The sequence below is a fragment of the Acomys russatus genome, chromosome 1 (genome assembly GCF_903995435.1).
Source record: "Acomys russatus chromosome 1, mAcoRus1.1, whole genome shotgun sequence".
NCBI classification, from domain to species: domain Eukaryota; kingdom Metazoa; phylum Chordata; class Mammalia; order Rodentia; family Muridae; genus Acomys; species Acomys russatus.
The window spans coordinates 45,179,656-45,200,216 of NC_067137.1; the positions used below are offsets into that span (position 1 = coordinate 45,179,656).

Below are 20,561 nucleotides of genomic sequence, written 5' to 3' on the forward strand. Positions count from 1 at the left end.
ATATCTGACCAACATATTTGTGAGACAGAACTGTTGAGGATTTGCTTTACCTATCTTGGCAGAGTTCAGCTGTCCACTCTGCCTGCATCCAAGCTTGCCAAATTTTAGGCAGAATTCTGTTTGTGGTCAAAACAAGGGCATTTTGTCCAGTGGCTGGTTTGACACATTTGAAGCCATCTCCATAAGGAGGTTCACTGATGCTCATCATCATCCCTGAGATAGGCTAGATGTTGCCAGGAGTCAAACTGTCTTACTGTTAAAGAATCATTAAAACAATATAAACATCTTTAAACACCATATTCTTAAGGACTCTCAGGTTTTTGAAGACCTTATCTAAGTAGTTTACCTTATCTGTCTATAGAATCATACCTATCTGTTACATCTTGGATGTATATTCTTGTGATACAAATAGATTAGTAGTTGAAACGACCACGATTTGATCCGTTGACAATTAGCTTGTCTAACTTACTTGTTCTATACAGCCTTTAGTAGGGTTTTCAAAGAATTGGAGGTAAGCCTTGTGTTCTCCGTGAGTGGCATGAGTACAATATTTCATATTGGAGTAGAAATATATATAATGTGTGTGAAGAATAGTCTTAAATTTGAATTCTATATCAGTGTATCAAAATTAAACTTATTTTGCATCAATATATAAATTCCTATACTAATGAATTAAAAAAAAAAATCTTGTGACCACAGTTAAGGCCTTTGAAGCATTGACTCAGTAATCTATTTTTTGTCCAAGGAAAAGAAAGAGATCCCTGAGTCCAATCTTGTTTTCTTTCTAGATATGACCAATAGTAACTTATAACCAACTCCCAATGAAAATAAATATCTAAAGCCTAAGAAAGCAACCAAAAAACCGATCCACTCCCCTTAAGGAAACTGGGGTGTCATTCTCTTAGGGTTTCTTCTGGCTGATTTGGGACAAATAACACCTTTGTAGGGGCCCAAAATAAAATTGGAGAAGTGGTTAAACAAGGTAGGAAATAGCATTTGTGGTCCAGTTTCTAAATGTTGAGAAATATTGGTCTTAATAAAAGTCCTGTGTGTGATAGTCTAAAATGCTGGACCAACTGGGAACAGAAGCTGTCTTGGGAGTTGTCCTGTTCTGATGGAGAACAGCAACTGAAGCACTTAATGCTGGAGCATGAAGGATGTAAGATGTCAGCATTCAGCATGCTAAGAGAAATGAACCCTTTCAGGTCTGATCCAGCTTCAAAGTCTGCTTCTTTTGTTCTGAAAATATAAACTTTCTCACAAGCATTATACTATTCTAAAATTATACGTGTATGAAGTGTGCAAGGTGTACCTAGCGGTTAAGGCTAGCTCTCTGCACTTTGCATGAGCAGAAGAAGGACATCTGTAAATCTTCATTCATGCCATAAGAATGGCATCTAGTCCTCAGTCACATGTTTTCTGTAACCAATAAGAGGGTTGACTATGCATAGACATTCATCTCAACCTGTCTCAGAGCTATTCCCATGTAGTGGGATTAGTAATATAAATTACCTGCTTGTTCTATAGTTTTAATTTTTTAAATTTACATCCTGATTGACATTTAGAATTCTAAATTGACTTATTTAACAGCAGCCTTACGAAGTGTATCCATTTTTGCTTCTGAAAAGTGAGATATGAAACAATAAAAGATTAAAACGCTTATTTGGGGAAAAACCCAAATGTTGCCTTTGATGGACTTGAAATCTGTAGCCCTCAACACATGAAGGAGATGAAAGCAAACGAAAAGATCACGTATACCAAATGCAGAAAACAAAGGTGCAGACGGGAAGCAGAAATGGCTAGGATGAAAGCCTTTTACCTATGGCTGCCTGTGGCCCAGACACATCTCTGTAGTAGATTCTTAGGAAAAGGCTGAAAAGATAGAATTTCCATAGTGTGACTTAAGCAAACACTGTGGAAGGAGGGAAATGAACTGATCTGTGGAATAGAAACAATTTCAAAAACATTCTCTTATTCAATCTGAGATGGGAACTTAAATACACTTTTCCCAGAAAGTATAAATATTTTATTAGTTCAGTTATAAAAGGTTACCAAATGTTGAAAATATTTTTTCATTTTAACATGTAAATTTTCTTCCAATTATTGGTAGAGAGAAAATTTCTCAGTCTATGAAATGTGGCCCCCAGATATGTTTTGAACCACTTCTTTTTTTCCCCTAAGAAAAGGATCTTACTGGGAGGATACAAGGGATGGGATAACCATTGAGATGTAACAAGAATAAATTAATAAAAAGAAAAAGGAAAAAAGAAGAAAGAAAAGGATCTTACATTAGGAATCATGTAACTGTACTTTCAAAATAGACATCTGCATCTTTCTGCATACATGCATACCTCAACAAGGCAAAATTGAGTCACTTTTTAAAAAATAAGCAGAGCGTGGTAGCATACGCTTTTAATCCCAGCACTGAGCAGGGAGAGGCAGATGGATCTCTGAGTTCGAGGCAGCCTGTCTACAGCGTGAATTCCAGTCTCAAAAAAACAAACAAACAAACAACAACAACAACAACAAACCAAACCAACAACAACAACAACAAAAAGAAAAGAATGTAAATATTAAAATTTCAGGTATCAAAGCAAGTTGATTTTGATAGTATATTCAAACCAGAGTTGGAGAAACATGCCCTTAATGGCAGCACTCTGCAGTGTGACGCAGATAAATTGAGGTAAGTTCAAGGCCATATAGCTTTGAGCCCTGTCTCAGTAGAACCAAAAAAGAAGACAATTATTCTTGCCTTTTTGAGTTGGTCAGAAACTTGAAATCACTGTCTTTGGGTTGAAGTCATGGTGTAGACAAAGACCATACTGTCCTTTGAGGCTCAATAATATAGTAAAATAATTATGTGCAGCGAGTCCTGGACAGCCAAGGCTACACAGAGAAACCCTGCCTCAAAAAAAAAAAAAAAAAAAAAAAAAAAGTACATTATATTCTAAAATAGGTAACTGGAGCCTCTCATCGATTTGAGCATCATTTAATATTAAGGAATCTATTAATACTTCAACATTCCCAATAAGACAGTATACTTAACTCTACATTTGTCTTGGTGCATAAAAAGAAACAAGCTTCCCAGCACTCGAGAGGCAGAGGCAGGGAGATTGCTGTGAGTTGGAAGCCAGCCTGGTCTACGAAGTGCGTCTAGGACAGCCAAGTCTGCACAGAGAAACCCTGTCTCGAAAATCCAACAACAAACACACACACACACACACACACACACACACGAAAGAAAAATAAAAAAAGAAACCTTAATATACAGGTTTATTTAGAAAATATTTTTATGTACATTGGTGTTTTAACGATATGTACGTCGGTTTGAAAGTGTCGAATCCCCTGGAACAGGAGTTACAGACAGGTGTGAACTGCCATGTGGGTGCTGGTACTTGAACCCAGGTCCTTTGGAAGAGCAATCAGTACTTTCAACCAGGAAGTCATCTCTCCAGCCCCCAGGATTATTATTTTAAAATTTGTAGAAACTCACCATGAAATATTTTCTGTTTGTTTGATTTGGAAACATGTTACCAGATTGGCTTCACACTCATGATCCTCTTGCCTCAGCCTTCTGGGTGTTGGAATTGCACACATGTACCACCATTCCCTGTAAATACTGTTTGTGTGTTTAAGTGTAAGATGATTGTGTTTGGACATGTGTGCATGTAGATGTGGAGGCCAGAAGTCAAACTATTACTTTATTACTCCCCACCTGTGTTTGTAGACAGTCTCTCACTGAATCCACAGTTGGGTGCTTTGGCTAGGCTGCCTGGCCACCATCAGCTCCAGGATCCGAATTCCTCTGCTCCTGTCCTGGGGTTACACGTTCATGTTACTCTGTCCAGAATCCACACCCAGGTCCTCATGCCTGCACCGTATGTATTTTATCCACTGAGTCCTTTCAGTACTCCCAAATGCTTTTTGATAATGATAAAATAATAGCTAAAACCTTAACATCCTGTTTCTAATTCTAAAGGACAGTAATGTTGCCTATGTCCACTGTGTTTTCAGAAATCGTCTACTACTTTTATTTTGTAAAATCAAAATTTATCTTTGGCTTCTTTTACTTAGCATATGTCTGCACAGTTCTAGTTTTTTAGTATTTGACACAATTTATTTTAGTTTTACCTCTGAATAATGTTCCATTGTATGCATGTACCAAGTTTTCTTTTTTAATATGCTTTAATTGAAATAGAGTGACATCACTTTCCCCTCCCTTTCCTTCCTCCAACCCTAACTATGCCCTTCATGCTTCAGTTAATAGCCTGTTTTTCTTTGAGTTTTATTGCCACATGCATATATGTGTGCATGAATGTGAATGCACATATAATCCGGAGTCTGGTGTGTGTGTGTGTGTGTGTGTGTGTGTGTGTGTGTGTGTGGTGTTTTTGTTGTGAGAGAGAGAGAGAGAGGAGACAGAGCGAGAGGCTAGAGGAGGAGAGGAGAGAGGAGAGAGACTGATGAGAGGCGAGGGAGAGAGGAGCGGAGAGAGAGAGAGAGAGAGATATGTCGGGGCTGACCACTCTGCATTGGAAAACCAATATGGGGGTTCATTTTGGGGAGTGATAATTCTTCTGCCAGTCACTACTCACCTCTTAGTCTAGGGATGGGACCCTATAAAGTTTTTTCTTTCACACTAACATGTCTGTTGATATCACTGTTATTCTAGTCTTGTTTGTGCAGCCATTTTTAGGAGACTCTGTCTTACAGCAGACTTCCTGGTGTTCTGACTCCTAAAGTCTTTCTCTCCTGTCTTCCAAGATCCTCCCAGAGCTGTGATACAGACGTATTCACTGGAGCTGGGGCTCCCCACAATCTGTTGACCTCTGTATTGTTGTTTAGTTGTGGTTTTCAGTGATGATCTCCATTTGCTGCAAAGAGAGACTTTTTTGTTGAGGGGTGGTACCTAAAGCTTAAGATTTAGAGTGTATTAAGGAGTTATGCTGGTCTAGCAAAGTGGTGGTTAGGAGTCTGTTCTAAGATCCATGATCCCCTTAGCTCCAGGAAGCTGGCTAGGTTTCCAGTACTAGGCAGATTTTCCTACTTTTGAGTGGACCTTAAGTCTAGTAGCATCACTGCTGGTGGCCAGAGGCATGAATGCCCTCTTACTGAGCTGTTAGGCATATCTTATGATGCTGCTAATTGCTGTGGTTCATACGTGTGGTGGCTGGGTAGGATGGGTTGCTTCCCTCCATTGGCAGCTTGCACAGCATTCTCTGGAGCCATGGAGGCTAGAGTTCTGGAAGGCGGCTCTCATGTCAGACCCAGCTTGAGTCATCTGAGTCCTGTGTCCTAAGTGTGCATGACTTCAGTGATAGAGGCTCACCCTCAGCCTCTGAGAGGTGACTGAGGGCTGCATTGGTCATCTATATTGAACTACCTTGACTAGTTTTTCAAAATGAGGTCCCTGGTACTGTAGTTTTTGTCAGTCCATGGTTCTTGTGGAACCATTGTGAACCCAAATGGCTTAACTTCCTTTAAGGTAAAAAGGTGCACCCCCTGTACCCCCCCCCTCCTCTCTTTTCTGTCTCTCTTCTCTTTCTTCTCTCTTCTCTCTTCTCTTCTCTTCTCTTCTCTTCTCTTCTCTTCTCTCTCTCTCTCTCTCTCTCTCTCTCTCTGTACACTTATATGTATTATATATAATTTTAGGTAAATGTAATTCCTTAAGGCTTTATCAACAACCTTGGTATGTTTGTCTTTCATTGTCCATTTCCTTCTATATTGACCACTTATCACTAATAATTTGGAATTTTGTAGGTTGCTTACACTTCTTGGCTTTTGTGAGTAATGGTGCAGTGAATTCAATGGGTATTTCAAATCTCTTTGAGATATGTATTCATAAGAAGGATTAGGAAATCATGTGGTGAATCTATTTTAGCATCTCTGTGGGGGCGGGGCAAGAGCGTGCCACAAGTATCTGAAACTCCAGCCCCCGCTTGCCTCCCTTCTTGCTATGAGAAGGCCTGGGATTTCCAATGTGCACTGCCACATGCAGCTTTTTTATGTGGCATTTAGAATTTAACGTCAGGTCTTCATGCTTATGTGACAAGAACTTTACTCCCTGAGCCATCTCCATACCCCTTTTACCTTTTTGAGGATGTCTACTGTTACGTATAAGGCCCACAGTATTTTACTTCTCTCAACATTGCACATGAGTTCTGTTTTGTGAACATCCTTGCTAAAACTTGTCATGTTTGGCTTGCTGGTTTTGTTGCTTTCTGTTTGTTGTCACATATAACTCACATAAGGCCTAAAACCTCCAAGGAGTATGAGGATGGCTCTGAACTCCTGATCATCTGGCTCAGAGAAGATGGTGAGGTGACAGGCTTTTTTGGATAGTATACCCTTATACTAAAGCGTAGAAGGTGTCTCTGTGACTTTGATTTGTGTTTTCCTGCTGGCTTGTGATGTTGGAGACATGTCTGTTCACTTCCTTTTATTTTTAACTGGGTTCTTCGTGAGGTGTTGTTATAGAGTAGTGCGTTCTAGGCATTAGCCCCCATTGTGCCTGTGAATGGCAAACACTCTTCACATCCAGTTGATCTCATTTTACAGATTGGTTTTTTTATTTCTGCACCGACATTTTCCAGTTTGATACCAGAATCATGTTCAGTAATTATTGTGACATATGTTGCCATGGAGCTGCTTCATGCATTCCTTTAGGAATTTTGCTGTTTTAATTCTTATTAAAGTCTTCAGTTTGAGTTAATTTTTATTATGGTATAAGGTACAGAATCTGTTTCACTTTTTAGCATGTGTATATCTAGTTTTCTATAGTTTTCTGAGCCAGGCGCAGTGACACACGCCTGTGATCCCAGCACTTGGTAGGCAGAGGCAGGGGGATCTTTGTGAGTTTGAGGCCAGCCTGGTGTACAAAAGCCAGTCCAGGCTACACAGAGAGACCCTGTCAAGACTACACTTTCCTTGTATAGCCTTGTTGGCTTGTTGTGGATTATGTGACCATATGTATGCAAAGCTTTGGATCTGGGCTGTGTATTTTGTTCTGCTGATCTTGTATCTGTCTTTATGCCCGTAGTTTTAATTTTTTATGGCACAGATAGTATTTCATTATTGAAATATATTTTATTGAGTTACTTTGATCCATATGAAATTTGTATATTTGTACCTCAAAGCTAGTAGAATATCAGCAATTTGTTATATGAAAGACATACAAAAATATCTTAATATAGTTGTTAACATTTCTTACGATGTAACTTTATTCTAAAACTAAAGTATTTTTTTCTTTTTTTTAATTAAAGTTTTATTTGACGTATTTTAAATTTATGTGTTTGGATATTTTGCCTGCATATATAGTGTGCACCAGTGTCTGTGGAGGGCAGAGGAGGCATTAGATCTCAGCCATGTGGGTGGTGGGTCCTCTGGAAGAGCAGCCGTGCTCCTAACTGCTGAGCCATCTCTCCATCCCTTACCTTTTCTTCTTTTTCTTTTTTGACAAATTCTGTGTAAATCAATATTTGCCTTTTCTTTTCAATGTTTCTTAGCTGAATACAAGTACCCTGATACTTTGAGTTATTAGTAATCCTATAATTTTTGCTTTTTAAAAATTTATATCAAGATCTTGAACATTCTCTTTTATAATGCTAGCCATCCTTGATCTGAGTATTCTTTGCTTGTTGTAACAGTCTCACAAGCTGCTTGTGTATGTCAAAGGATAAGGATGATAATAGTGGACGTGTACTGTCTCAAGGCTCATCCAGTGCTGCAGTGATGGTTCTGCTGCTAGCCTGGCTCCTAGATGAGGAGATAGGGCTGAGATTGTGCACACGCCTTGCCCAAGGCCATGAGCTAATGAGTGGAAGAGCAGGATAGGATAGTAAGTATTCACTTGAATGTAAAACAAAACTTGGACCTTCTCTCTTTCTGTTGGTTACTTTATTGTGATTGTGCATGACTTACGTGTGAGTGAATGTCACATATGGGCACACTGGAGCGACACATAGTGGTTGAGCCACCTGATATGAGGGCTGGGAAGGTCTTTGGTCCTCAAAAAGAACAGTCAGTATCTCTCCAGCTCTTGTTACATACCTTGGAATAAACAAATGCTCTCTCCTTCTGTATGTTTGGCTCACAGGATGGACAGCCTGACATTTTGTACATGTTCTGGAGTGCAGTTACTATGGCACTTTCTTCTCACTTTCATGCAGCAACAAACTGTAAGTTCCCCATCCATTTGGATACATTTCAAATGTTAAGTTGCTTTAAAATTTGATGTTCATAGTATTGGTTTACAAATTGTTTTATTATTTTAAAACTGTTGCCTCTTTTATATGTTTAACGAGGAATCTCTCAGCTATTTGATTAATTTTACAATTAGTATTTAGAATAATTTTTTTTTTTTTTTTTGAGACAAGGTTTCTTTGTATAACAATCTTGACTTTGCTTTGTAGACCAGGCTGGCCTGAAAATCAGAGACCTGCCTACCTCAGCATGCAAGTATTGGGATTAAAGATGTGCGCCACCGCACTCCACTTAGAATAATGTTCTTAGTTGAGCTGAGTATTTCTTATGTAGATAATGTGATACAATCGATGTTAAAGATTTAGTTAATGCTTTATTAGAGTGAATTGTTTTTTAAATGAAGCTGTAAAAGCAAAGATGTGATAAATAAAGATCTAAACTGTGAATTACAATTTGGTCATTAGAATATGTTCCATTTGGGCCTGTCAGATGACCTAACAAGTAAAGGCACATGCTGCTAGAGTCTGATAACCTAAGTCTTATTTCAGGATCCATATAAAGATAGAGAGAACTTATATGATTCCACGAGAAGTGCAGTTTTCTCTATGCTGAATGGGGTAGTTTGAATAAGTGTGGCCCCCACAGACTCATGGGTTTGAATGCTTGGCCCATGGAGGTGGCACTATTAGGACATGTTGCCTTGTTGGAGGAAGTGTATCATTGTGTAGGCGGGCTTTGAGGTTTCATATATGCCTGAGCTACTCTCAGTGTGGCAGAACCATCTGCCCAGGGTGGCACCACCCACAGAGACTAGGCCTTTCCACATCAATCATCAGTCAAGAAAATGCCCTATAGACTTTGCTACAGACCAATCTCATGGAAGCATTTTCTTAATTAAGAATCCTTTCCATATGACTCTAGTTTGTGGCAAGTTGACATAAGACAGTCTAGCCATTGTCACACATTTTAAATAGTGTACTAAGTCCAGTGTAACTTTATTAAAATAGATAACCCTCATGGATTTTTTTTTTTTTTTTTATCACAAATCTTCCTGGAAAAGCCTACTTTAAATGTGGATAATGCTGCCCTGTGTGGTGGCACAAACCTTTTATCCCAGTACTCAGGAGTCAGAGAGAGTAGGGTCTCTGTGATATCAAGGCCACCCTGGTCTACAGAGCAGAACAGGACAGTGAGAGCTCTGTTTCACAGAGATACCCTGTCTCAAAAAACAACAAACAACAACAACAAGTGGGCAGTGCTGTGCTGTCTTTCCACTTTGCTGCTGTTCCTGCTTAGTTCTCCCTGTCTAACCTGGAGCCCATTCCCAGCAGAACGCATCCTACAACACCCATGTGCTTCTTTCTTCCAGCGACTGATACTTTGTGAAACTGTTGGAAAACCATAACCTTACCACTAAGTATATTATACTAAGGGTTAGTTATTTTTTGATCCAAAGTCAACATACATCTTGAAAACAAAGAGAGGTTGACATAGACTCTTGCCTAGCAGAGCGACGGTGGCAACACAATTGTTTCCAACTTTTGACACTGAAGGAAGTTTGTGAGAGTTATTTCTAGATCCTGGACATTATACATGATCCACAAGGAAAGAAAACTAGCTGTCTGAGCTCTGGAGTCATTCTTCTCTGCCTTGCTGTTCCAGACAGCTGTACAAAACACAAAAATCAAGGGTTTGCTGCTTGTGTTAGTCAGGGCTCTCCAGAGTAACAGAACTAATAGAATTAATCTCTCTCTGTATATAAAGGGATTTTTCAGAATGACTTACAGCATGCAGTCTAGTTTATCCAACAATGGATGGCTATGAACAGAGAGTCCAAAGAGTTTCGTAGTTGCTTGGTCCACAAGGCTGGGTGTCTCAGCTGGTCTTCAGTATGTGCTGAAGTCCTGAAGAAGAAGGCTCTAATGCCAGTGAAGGAATGGATGTGCTAGCAAGGAGAGGGCAAGCAGGCAAAGAGCAAGAGCTTCCTTTTAGGTCCGTATGTAGACTTCCAGCAGAAGGTGTGGCCCAGATTAAAAGGTGGGTCTTCCTACTTCAAGATCAAGATTAAAGTCATGTATCTTCCTGCCTTAAAGGTCCAGCCTAGAAGTGAATTCACCCTATTCAAGCCAAGCCAAAACAAACAAACAAACAAACAAACAAACAAACAAAAAACACAAAAACACTCATAGGTTTGCCCTCTATTTCTGGATTGTAGTTCATTCCAGATGTAGTCAAGTTGACAACCAAGAATAACTCAACTGTTTTGCTCAGTTGAGTCTAAAACTAGCAAGTGCAACAAAAAATGTCATTCATCAATGTAAAATCACACAGGCAGCATGTAATTAGAGTGTGCACCCCTGAAAGAAAGAGGAAAGTAGGACCCATTGCTGGGAATGACAGAAATAACAAACAATCCATTGAATGTGTGAACCAGGAGTTTAAAACCCGTCTACAAGCATTTAAGTATGTCTAAGTATTTAAGGGACAAGTAGGTAAATAGACAAGTAAATGAAAATACAGTATATGAAATTATTTCTATAAGTGAGAGTAGTAATATATTTAACCCTAAAGGAGGGAGGGGCTTAAGGATCTAAAGATATAAACATCAATATATTATTGCAATAAAGGCCCAAGGAAGTAAAGCAAAGAACTCTTTGACTTCCTGCATTTGTAGGAGTTTTAAGTTTTACGTTTCTTAAAGCTGAGAGACGTGGTAGGATATCTATATTGTGAACCAGAGATTGTGAACTGTAAAAACCTGTTTCTAATTGTGGTATGCCTCGGTGTTTGATCTTAGAGCTTTCTGTTTTCTCTAAACAAGTACTTGTAGTATGGTTCGGCCCTAGCACACACCTATAATCCAAGAACTTAACTTAATGTATACAGGATTAAATAAAGTTAACACTAGGTCAAGAGGTGGGACAAGCAACCAGCTGACAGGGATTAAGCAGAAAGGATGGACACTGAGTTGAAAGGTATTTAAGACAGCGTGGAGAAGGAGAAGGCTCTTTCCTTCTGTGACATGGGCTGAGTAAGAAGAGCTTTTTCGTTGTGGGATGTCAGCTGAGTAGGAAGGTCCCCTGGGGGGTTTCTCTGCCTCTCTGAGCATTCACCCCAGCATCTGGCTTCTGACTCTTCATTGGTAAAATCAAATGTTTGGATTTTTTTCTTTGTAACAATATATAGAGAGAAAAGGAACAAAGCATTATTGAACAGATTCAAACCGTCTGTGTTATGGATTAAATGCTTGTGTGTGTGTCACCACACACACACATACACACACACACACACACACACACTTACTGTATTGCAATCCAAATCTTCAGTGTGACTATTGAAACAGAGCTTATTGTGTGACTTTTTCTAGGGAAATGTGAAAAAAAAATATCTTTTCACTGTAGATAAGACACTGACAGAGCAGTGAAAATTTTCATCCAAGTCCAGCCTGGTGAACCAGTGAATTTCTTAGGGCTATTTATGCAAGCATAATGATGCACAGCTACACAACCCAGCAGTCCTCTTGATGGCAGCTGCACCATCAAGAAATCTCATGCCAGTCAATCTTACTATTAGGTGTGAATGGAATCTCCTTGTGGAAGAAGGCCTCAGAAGTTCCTGGTTCTAATTCTTTGCCCTCCACCCCCAACACACAATGGAAGCTAATGAGCTGAAAGTCCTCATAACTGCTCCAGTGTGAAGGAAACAGTGACACTGCAGGGATCCTATGGAAACTTGAAGTGAAATGAAGTCATAGGGTGGGCCCCTGATCACATGGAATTTATAGCCTTATAAAAAAGAGACGTGTAGGAGCTTGCCAGCTCTAAGGCTCCTTGGCAAGATGGTAGCCATCATCAAGCCAGAAAAAGAAAATGGACAGAATTTTCATTTGGGCTGCTTTAATCTAGTACTCTCAAATATTAAAATGCACTCTATCACTTTTTAACAAGTTCTTTAAAATACACCGTTGTCAGAGAGACTGCAGGGGAAGAGGATGTGCTCAGACCTGATGTAACTTGATGTGCTGGGTGGGTTAGGACGGGTCCCCCTCTTTGAGGAGTAGGAGAGGGGGTAGAGGGAGGAGAGGAGGGAGGGGCATATGATTGGGATGCAAAGTGAAAAATGCCTGACCAAATGAATGAATGAATGAATGAATGAAAAAATACAGGGTTGTTATAGGCATGATTCTTTTCTTTTGATTAGGCTCTTTAATTTTTTTTAACTTTTTATTTTATTTTGTATGCATGGACATTCTGATATAAGCATTCCACGGCACACATCTGGAGCTACAAGAACAACTAGTGGAAATTGATCTTCTCCTTCTTCTATGTGGGTTCTGGGGTTAAACTCAGATCACTCATCACAGAGGTCACTTTTACTCATGGAGCTATCACTCTGGCCATAATTTATTTTTTAATATTTTTTTTTCAGCAGGGTAATATCTCCTTCCCAGAACCTTTAGCACAGTACTAGGGAAAAATCTTAAAAATTTAAAATATAGTAGTTTTATTCTTTGAAAAAAGCTTTAAACTTACCCATTTTAGAGTATTATTTATTATTGATCAGCTCAACATTCTTCTCCTAGAAACTATAATCCTTTAAAGTAAACGCATCAACATACCTTCCCCATAGTAAGAAACTGGAGCTCTAGGCAGCAGGACTGATTCGAAGTGCTCTGTCTGGTGCTGCTCTGCTGTTCTTGCTCATACTTGCTTGGTTAGATGGCCGGCCCCTGTGTCTCAGACACTGAAATTGACCTTGCTTGGTGCTGCTTGCCTTTGCTGTTCTTAAGCACTCTTGCTGTCTGCTGAAGATACTCAGGCACAGACTGAACCTTCTGAGACTTGTTTTAAGATTTATTAGCAAAATTTTAGCCATGATTAATCTAGCTGATTACTTTCGGCCACAAAGGCTGAACTTCTTAGCACCTTTTGAGATACCTAATATTCACTGTGAGGCTCCCAGTCAGGCTTTATGGAACAGGAGTTATTTATTCCCAGCCTTGCGTGACTAACAGATATTTCCCCTCTACTGTTTGGCGTGGCTGTTTATCTCTGTAGGCCTTCCATCACACGCTGGGAAGAGTTTTGCCACATAGTCTGGGTGAACCCTTTGCAGGTCTCTTTAGTTTGTATGGCTCTCCCTCTCTGCTATACATGATCTATGTACAGGTCTCTTACCCCTTCACTGTGCTGTGGCCTGGAAACTCCTTCTAAAAACAGACAGGCAGCCTATGTTTACTGTCTCTCAGACCATGTCGTCTGTTCTGTGATAGGAAATGACTTGGAAACCATTGTTTCATAGATTGCATACATTTGTGTATTTCTGGCCTTTTTGTACCATCTAGCCCAAGCAGAAGCAGATTTCTCTAATCTAGTTTTATTACCACCACTGCTAATAATAATAATAATAATTATTATTATTAAATTTGTATTACACTTATTTATTTGTGTTTGTGCACATGTGCCGATGTATGAATGTGAAGGTGAAAGCCTGCCTGGTGGGAGCTGGTTCTCTCCCACCATGTCTTGGACACAAACCACGGATCTCAGGCTTGGCAACAGTGCTTTTTCTTGTTGAGCCATCTCACAGGACTCCTAATCTAGCATCAAAAGCAACGGTGCGTGTGTGTGTGTGTGTGTGTGTGTGTGTGTGTGTGTGTGTGTGTGTGTGTGTGAGAGAGAGAGAGAGAGAGAGAGAGAGAGAGAGAGAGAGAGAGAGAGAGATCACTCCTTCTTGTTTCCCTGTTCTACTTCCTTCCACCCCTCCAGACCCTAGTACTTGCTATCTGTTTTGCTCTCCCTGGCTTTGTTCACGTTGAATAATCAGCCCTTGGAAGGCAAGACTACGTAGATCATTAAGTCAGATTCTCAATACCTTTCTTTCTAATTAGGCCCCAGTTCCTCCACTTTGACCTTCAGCAGCTACCTGCACTTTCTGCTCTTGTAGCTGTGCTCACACTGTTGCTCAGTGTGGGTTTGAGAAGACTCCTCTCAATGTCATTGCTACTTGACTTTCTGCCTTGGAATTCTGGTTTCGTCACCTTAAATATAAACTTTGATTTCCAATCATCTAACCAAAACTAAAATAAGAGCATTCCTCTTTAGTTACTATTTATTCTCCTTTTATCTTCTTCCCTATATTTCTCATGAGGGTGATTTCTACTTTTTGTCTTCATTTTCATTCTGTTGATTTCTCAACTAGGTGCAGCTAGTAGGTCTATTTTCTGCTGTTGTATTGAAATTGTTCTCATTAAGGTTACCAGTGACCTACTTCTTAATTGCCAAATTCAGTGTATGATTTTCAGTTCTTGCCTCTTGGGGCCATCTGTTTGTGAGTCAAAGAAGCTACTGAGAGGAAATATAATTATTTTAGGCAGATATTCTCATTAATATTTCACATTTAGAGTAGTCAGTATCTTCTGATATCATTATTACTTTAATAACTTCCTTGAGGAGAACGCCAGAGAAAGTTGTTTGTAAAGCATCTTCCAGTTTTGCAGTGTGCACAGCTCCTGTAGTGTGTTGAGTGGCTCTTCAGTACGTGCTGCTGCTAGGCAGGCCGTGTGAAGGGTGCAGCAGCATCTGCAGAGTGGAAGATTGCAGACACTGTAGCAGATTGTCTAAGGAATATTTTGGCAGAATGTATCTAAGGGAAATTTTTCTAGTTAGGAACATGTTCTTTCTGATTATGCATGTTCGAGCTTAACAAAAATATTCTACTAGAAAGTATAATTCTTGGGCTTGACAAACAATAAATTCAAATTCACTTTATTCGAAAAGTAAAAAGCTAAACCTGTAACCGTGAAGATAAAATTAATTTAGGTAGCAATTCCTTTTAATTGTCTGTGGTCATGATTATTTCCAAAAGATAGTTGCTATACCTTTTGTCTATCCTTTTCTTTTGTAGTTTCGGGATAATATACTGATTCAACAACCTGATGGGTTGTGATCCATGTTTTTAAGATTTAGCAGAAACAAACAAAACGAACCCCATCATGTTGAACTACTTGAAATATAAACACAATTTTTTAAAATCTGAATCACTTCCTGGAGTTTCTCATCATAAATAAATGTTTCATTACTCTCCATAGCCCATATTAATAATTTGCCTGCTGTGTCTAACTACCACCACCACCTGAATGTAAGCCCCATGAGACGAGGTGTGCTCTTCGTGGAGGTTGCATCCTCAGTGCCTAGTGAATCACCTGGCCTACAGCAGGGATTCAGTAAACACTAACTGGCAGAGGGAAGGAATGGGAGGAGATGCTGTACCCTTCCTTGAAAACTTAGTGCTTAAAATGGGCAGGGGCGGGAGTGAGGGGCAGGGAGAGCAGAGAGATGGTGCAATGGTTAGAGTACTGGCTGCTCTTTCCAGAGTGACTCAGGAAACAGAAGCAAGTGGGTTTCTGTGAGGCCAGCCTGGTCTTCAAGGTGAGTTCCAGGCCAGCCAGTGCCACACAGTAAGACCCTGTTTCTTACAAGATTTCGAATACATACGGTTAATTATGAGTACTTTTTTTTTGTCTTTTTAATTATTACAACATTCAGGAGATGTCAATAAGATTATCATATTTGGTTTATGATTAGCCTTAACCACACTACATCTTGTCTTAAACAACAACAGCACAAACAAACATTAGAATGGCAGTGAGGCTAAGTGCTGCATTTTCACTTTTTTTGTACATGTTCACTGTACATGGCCTTGGGTTGCATGTAAGTATATAATGCACTTTGAGCCCATTCTCCATAGCCTCTTACCTTCTTCCTATTCTCCTATCTGTGTCTTATTAGTTGCCCTTTATTCCCTTAGGCACTTTCCACTTCTACTGTGATGTCCTATATACATACATACATGACTTCAGGTATATAATATAGTTTTTAAAAGTTAAGGTGGGACACACACACACACACACACACACACACACACACACACACACACACACACACACAGCCACCGCCACCACCAAAGAGTAGCCTCATTTTTATTTAAAGTACTTTTTGTAGTTTTTAATTCTTGCAATTAAAGCGTTTTACCATTGTTGTGTTTTGTTGGTGTATGTCTGTATGTGTGGTGCTGGAGGTCAAATCCAGGCACATCCTCAAGCCTTAGTCTTTGTGTGTGTTGGTAGTTTTTGAGATAGTTTTCCACTGTAGAGCCAGGCAGGCCTGAAACTAAGTATTCATGCTGGCTGGTATTGAGCTATTAATTTCTCTGCATAAATTTCCAGATAGCTGGGGTTATAGTGTGTGCCACTGTACTTGGCTCCTCTGCATAGTCCTAATGGACTAATAAAGCATCATTTACCAGGCATAATGTTAGACACCTGTGCTCCTGGCATTCCGGAGGAAGATTAGGAGATAGAGGTCATCTTAGGTCTCTTAGGGAGTTCCAGGTCTATCTCAAAACCACAATGATAGCAAGTGACACCCTCTCTAGAATCATAGTAACAACAGTGACAAGCAAGGCACCATCTTGAGCATCCTATATAAACATGAAGAAATATGCAGGCTTTTCAAAATGAGGGCTAGTTATTGTGAGGGCTTGAGAAAAGTTTATGTGACCTAGATGAAAGTAAATCAAGTCCGTGCTTAGATTTGAAAGGATAATTTTAATCATGCTACTTTTTTCAATATAAATTTTGTTGGCTTCTGTGTTGCTTAAATTTTTTTATTTAAAAATGCATGATAATTTTATACCTAGAAGAATTTTATAAACCTCAAGACTTCTTTGTAACCAAGATCAAGGAAGAACATTGCCTCTGTTGTAGAATCCCCCCTCTTTCTCCCTTCTAGTTTTTGCTGGGCCTATTTAAAGATTTCTCATTTCTGGTGTGATGTCTTTTTTAAAATGTTGCTACTCTGTTTTATTCAGATAAAATCATCTCCCTTGTGCTCTTATTTCTGCCATTCAGCTTTTCTTCCTCAGCATGTTTCTTAGTCATCCATATTACATGTACTGGTAGGATATTTACAATAAGACATTAGATAGTTTCTCATTCAGCTAGTTCAGATAATACTAATTAATATCACAGTTCTGTACAGCTCATTGGAAGTGAACTCAGAAGTACAGAATTGGTAGGCAGAATAATAACTCTTAGAGAGCCATGTCCAGAAACTGTCTGGAAACATACACATCAGAAAGGATTTTCAGATGTGACTGTCAGATTTTGAGATGAGATTATTGTGAACTCTTGGGTGGAAGTCAGAGAAACAGCTATAATAAGAGAATCGGGGGGGGGGGGGGAGGAGGAAGGGAAGAAGAAGGAAGAGGAAGGAGGAGCAGAGAAGAGAATGAATCAGAGGTGCCAGGAATGTATCTGGGATGCAGCATAAGCCAAGGAAGGCAGGTGGATAAAGAGGCAAGAACCCACCATTCCCTAGAACATTCAGAGGGAACGCGCTCTGTTGATACTTCAGTTTTGACTTAGGTTTTTGCCATGTTGCTGACATAAACATCCAGGTTTGTAGTAATTTGTTATAGTAGCTTCGGGAAATTACTGTAATTGGTCATAGAGGGGGGTAGATGCATGGCATTAGTAGGTACTGCCCAGGTGTTTCATGTAGTGTGTCAATTTAAACTCCCAATTGGTGGTGTATGTGAGGTTCATTTCCCACATTCCTGTTAACTTTTGGCATTTTTAGTGTTGTTGAGGATTTTTGTTTTTGTTTGTTTTGCCATGCTTGTGGTGTTTTTGTTCAATCACATTTTGATTTAATTTTAATATATTTTATAGATGTATTCTTAATAGCTTTTCCATGTACACATTTACCATTTCTGTTCTCTTTTAGGAGGTATATGTTCGTTCTCTGTGGAATTGTCGGGCCTACAGATTCACACAATTTATTCTTATGTTTTGGTGTATTTGTGCTGCCTCTTCTTTAGCCCTGGAGTCTAGCTGTGTATGTGCTGATGGGGCTGTGGATTTGTCAGGCTCATCAGTTCCTAGGATTGATTTGTATAATTTCTTTTCCCCTTTGCTGCCAGCTCAGTTTGTTGGGGCTAATGGGGTTGACTTGGGGCCAGTGCAGTTTCAGTATAGCTTCCACTCTTCCCCGTTGCTTAGACATACTCCTCGTGGGCTTTCAATTGAGAAGTTAGATGTTTTTTGTCTCCTTAGTTCCAAAACACTGAGGGAGATCTAAATTGATTCTGGGTGTTCTAGGAACTCCCACCTTGCAAGACCTATCTAGGTAAAAGACAAAATTAAAGAAAAACCTCTAGAAACCAAACAACGTTGAAACAACTTAATGTTTGGGCATAACGTCTAGGGGGAAAATCTTTCATGTTCCTTTCCCCTTCCCCATTCACCTCCCATGTTCTGCTGAGCCTTACGAAATGTGCTTAAAAGAAGAGCTGGAAACTCTTCACGAAGCAGGCTGTGGTGGTGTTATTAGTCTTAAGTTAGGTTATTGTGTGTGCTGTGGGTTCAATGCCAGTGAGACGTTGTGATATTCCTTTTTCATAAAACATTGATTTATATACTGTTTTTGTGTTTATGTGTGTGTGCCTGTGTGAGCAGGAGCTCCTGGAAGCCAGAAGGGAGTCAGATCTCCTGGATAGAGAGCTACAGGCAGTTCTTATTTTGGAGAGGACGTGACACAGGGTTTCTCTGTGTAACCCTGACTGTCCTGAAACTCACTTTGTAGACCAAGCTGGCCTCTAACTCACAGAGATCTGCCTGTCTCTACCTCCCAAGTGCTGGGATTAAAGGTGTGCCCCACCACTGCCCTGCAGTTATAGGCAAATTTTAACTGCCATGTGGATCCTGGGAGCAAGAAGCAGGTCCTCTGCAATAGCAGCAAGTGTTCTTTTTTGAAAAATTACACCCCCCCTCCCCCGTTTTTTGAGACAGAGTTTCTCTGTGTAGCCTTGGTTGTCCTGGACTTGCTTTGTAGACTAGGCTAGGCTCTAACTCACAGAGATCTGCCTTCCTCTGCCTCCTGAGTGCTGAGATTACAGGCATATGCCACCACTGCCTGGCTGAAAAGGTTTTTTTTTGAATATTTAATATTTTAGAACTTCATACATAAGTGCTGTATTTACCTTTTCACTCCTCTCTCTACCCTCTCCAGTCCTTCCTGTATGCTTCCCGTTTCCTCTCAATTCTTGAGGTCTTCTTTAATTACTAGTTACACACACACACACACACACACACACACACACTCACACTCATAACCGACTGAGTTCACTCAGTGCTGCTTGCATGTACGTGCTTAGGGCTGACCAGTAGCAATTGGATAACATACCATCCCTTCTCTCAGCAGCCATTGGTTGCTTGTGGCCTTCATCTTAAGATAGAGCCCTGAGAAGTTTGCTTCACCAGTGCTGGCACGTCATCTGGTGGTGTAATTGTGAAGGTGTGCTTTAGACAATTTACTACTGAGATTTCCTTGTCATGTCAAGAAGAAACTTTCTAGCAGCAGGCATCCTGGTCCTCTGCCTCTAATACTCCTTGTGTCCCTCTTCCACAGCATTGCCTGAGCCCTAGCATGGGTTGTGCTGTAGAAGCCTTAATGTGGACTATGCACCTCATGGCCATTTATTTATCCTTCGCAGTTTGCCCAGTAGTAAATCTCTGTAATAGTTCCCATATGTTTCAAAAAGAAGCGACTTTGACGAGGGTGAAAGCGTCATTTACCTGGGGTACATGGATCAATATTCAGAGTACAGTTAGGGATTATCTCAGTTTAGGGGAAATGGCAGCAGTAGGCTCTCCTCTAGGGCTGCAGACTGGAAAGCTGTGCATAGGTGTTGAAGTTGACACTGCTAGGCATGAGTTCCCTCCCGTTGACAACTATACAGCTGCTGATTAGTCCCAAGATGAAAGTGACAGTGTTGAACCATTGGAGACACTTGCTAGGCCAGTCTCTGTGGATTGTAGGCTTGGCAGGTTAAAGACAGCAGCAAATTCTTAACTGTAGAGCCATTTCTCTATCCTAGGCAAAGTTTAGTTGTATGAAAGCCATAACAAAGGCTTGTATCTATAAAGATAAAAAAATGAAAATGAAAAAAGTAAACTTTCTGTTCACTAAAAAACAAAATGTAAATTATGTTGTAGTACAAGAGTTGCCAGACAAACCACTCAAGCACCAATCTCAGCGAGATATTGATGGTTTATTGAATGCCTTTTCCAAGCTGATTGTAATCAGGGCCACTGAAAGGACTCGGGGGCCTATCTGTGACATCAATCTGTTTCCCAGAATCAGTTTATAAAGGCAGAAACCGCAGTTAGCTCATATGGGGGGCGGTGTAGATGGTGGACCAGGATAGCCAGCTCTGACTCAAGTCATTTTGCTAACTAGACAAGCAGTCCTAGCTGACCTTGACACTGTGCTTTGCAGCTGGGCCAGCTGTGCTCT

The 20,561-nt window shown here is 40.1% G+C and overlaps 1 protein-coding gene across 1 annotated transcript in view; it reads left to right on the top strand.

The window, feature by feature from the left end:
• The window catches only part of Cog5 (component of oligomeric golgi complex 5), a 303,527-nt gene that overhangs the window by 195,071 nt on the left and 87,895 nt on the right, over positions 1–20,561 (top strand). The window contains exon 11 of the mRNA XM_051144712.1: positions 8,096–8,177. Coding sequence (XP_051000669.1) covers positions 8,096–8,177 — 82 coding nt within the window. The remainder of the gene's footprint in view (positions 1–8,095; positions 8,178–20,561) is intronic.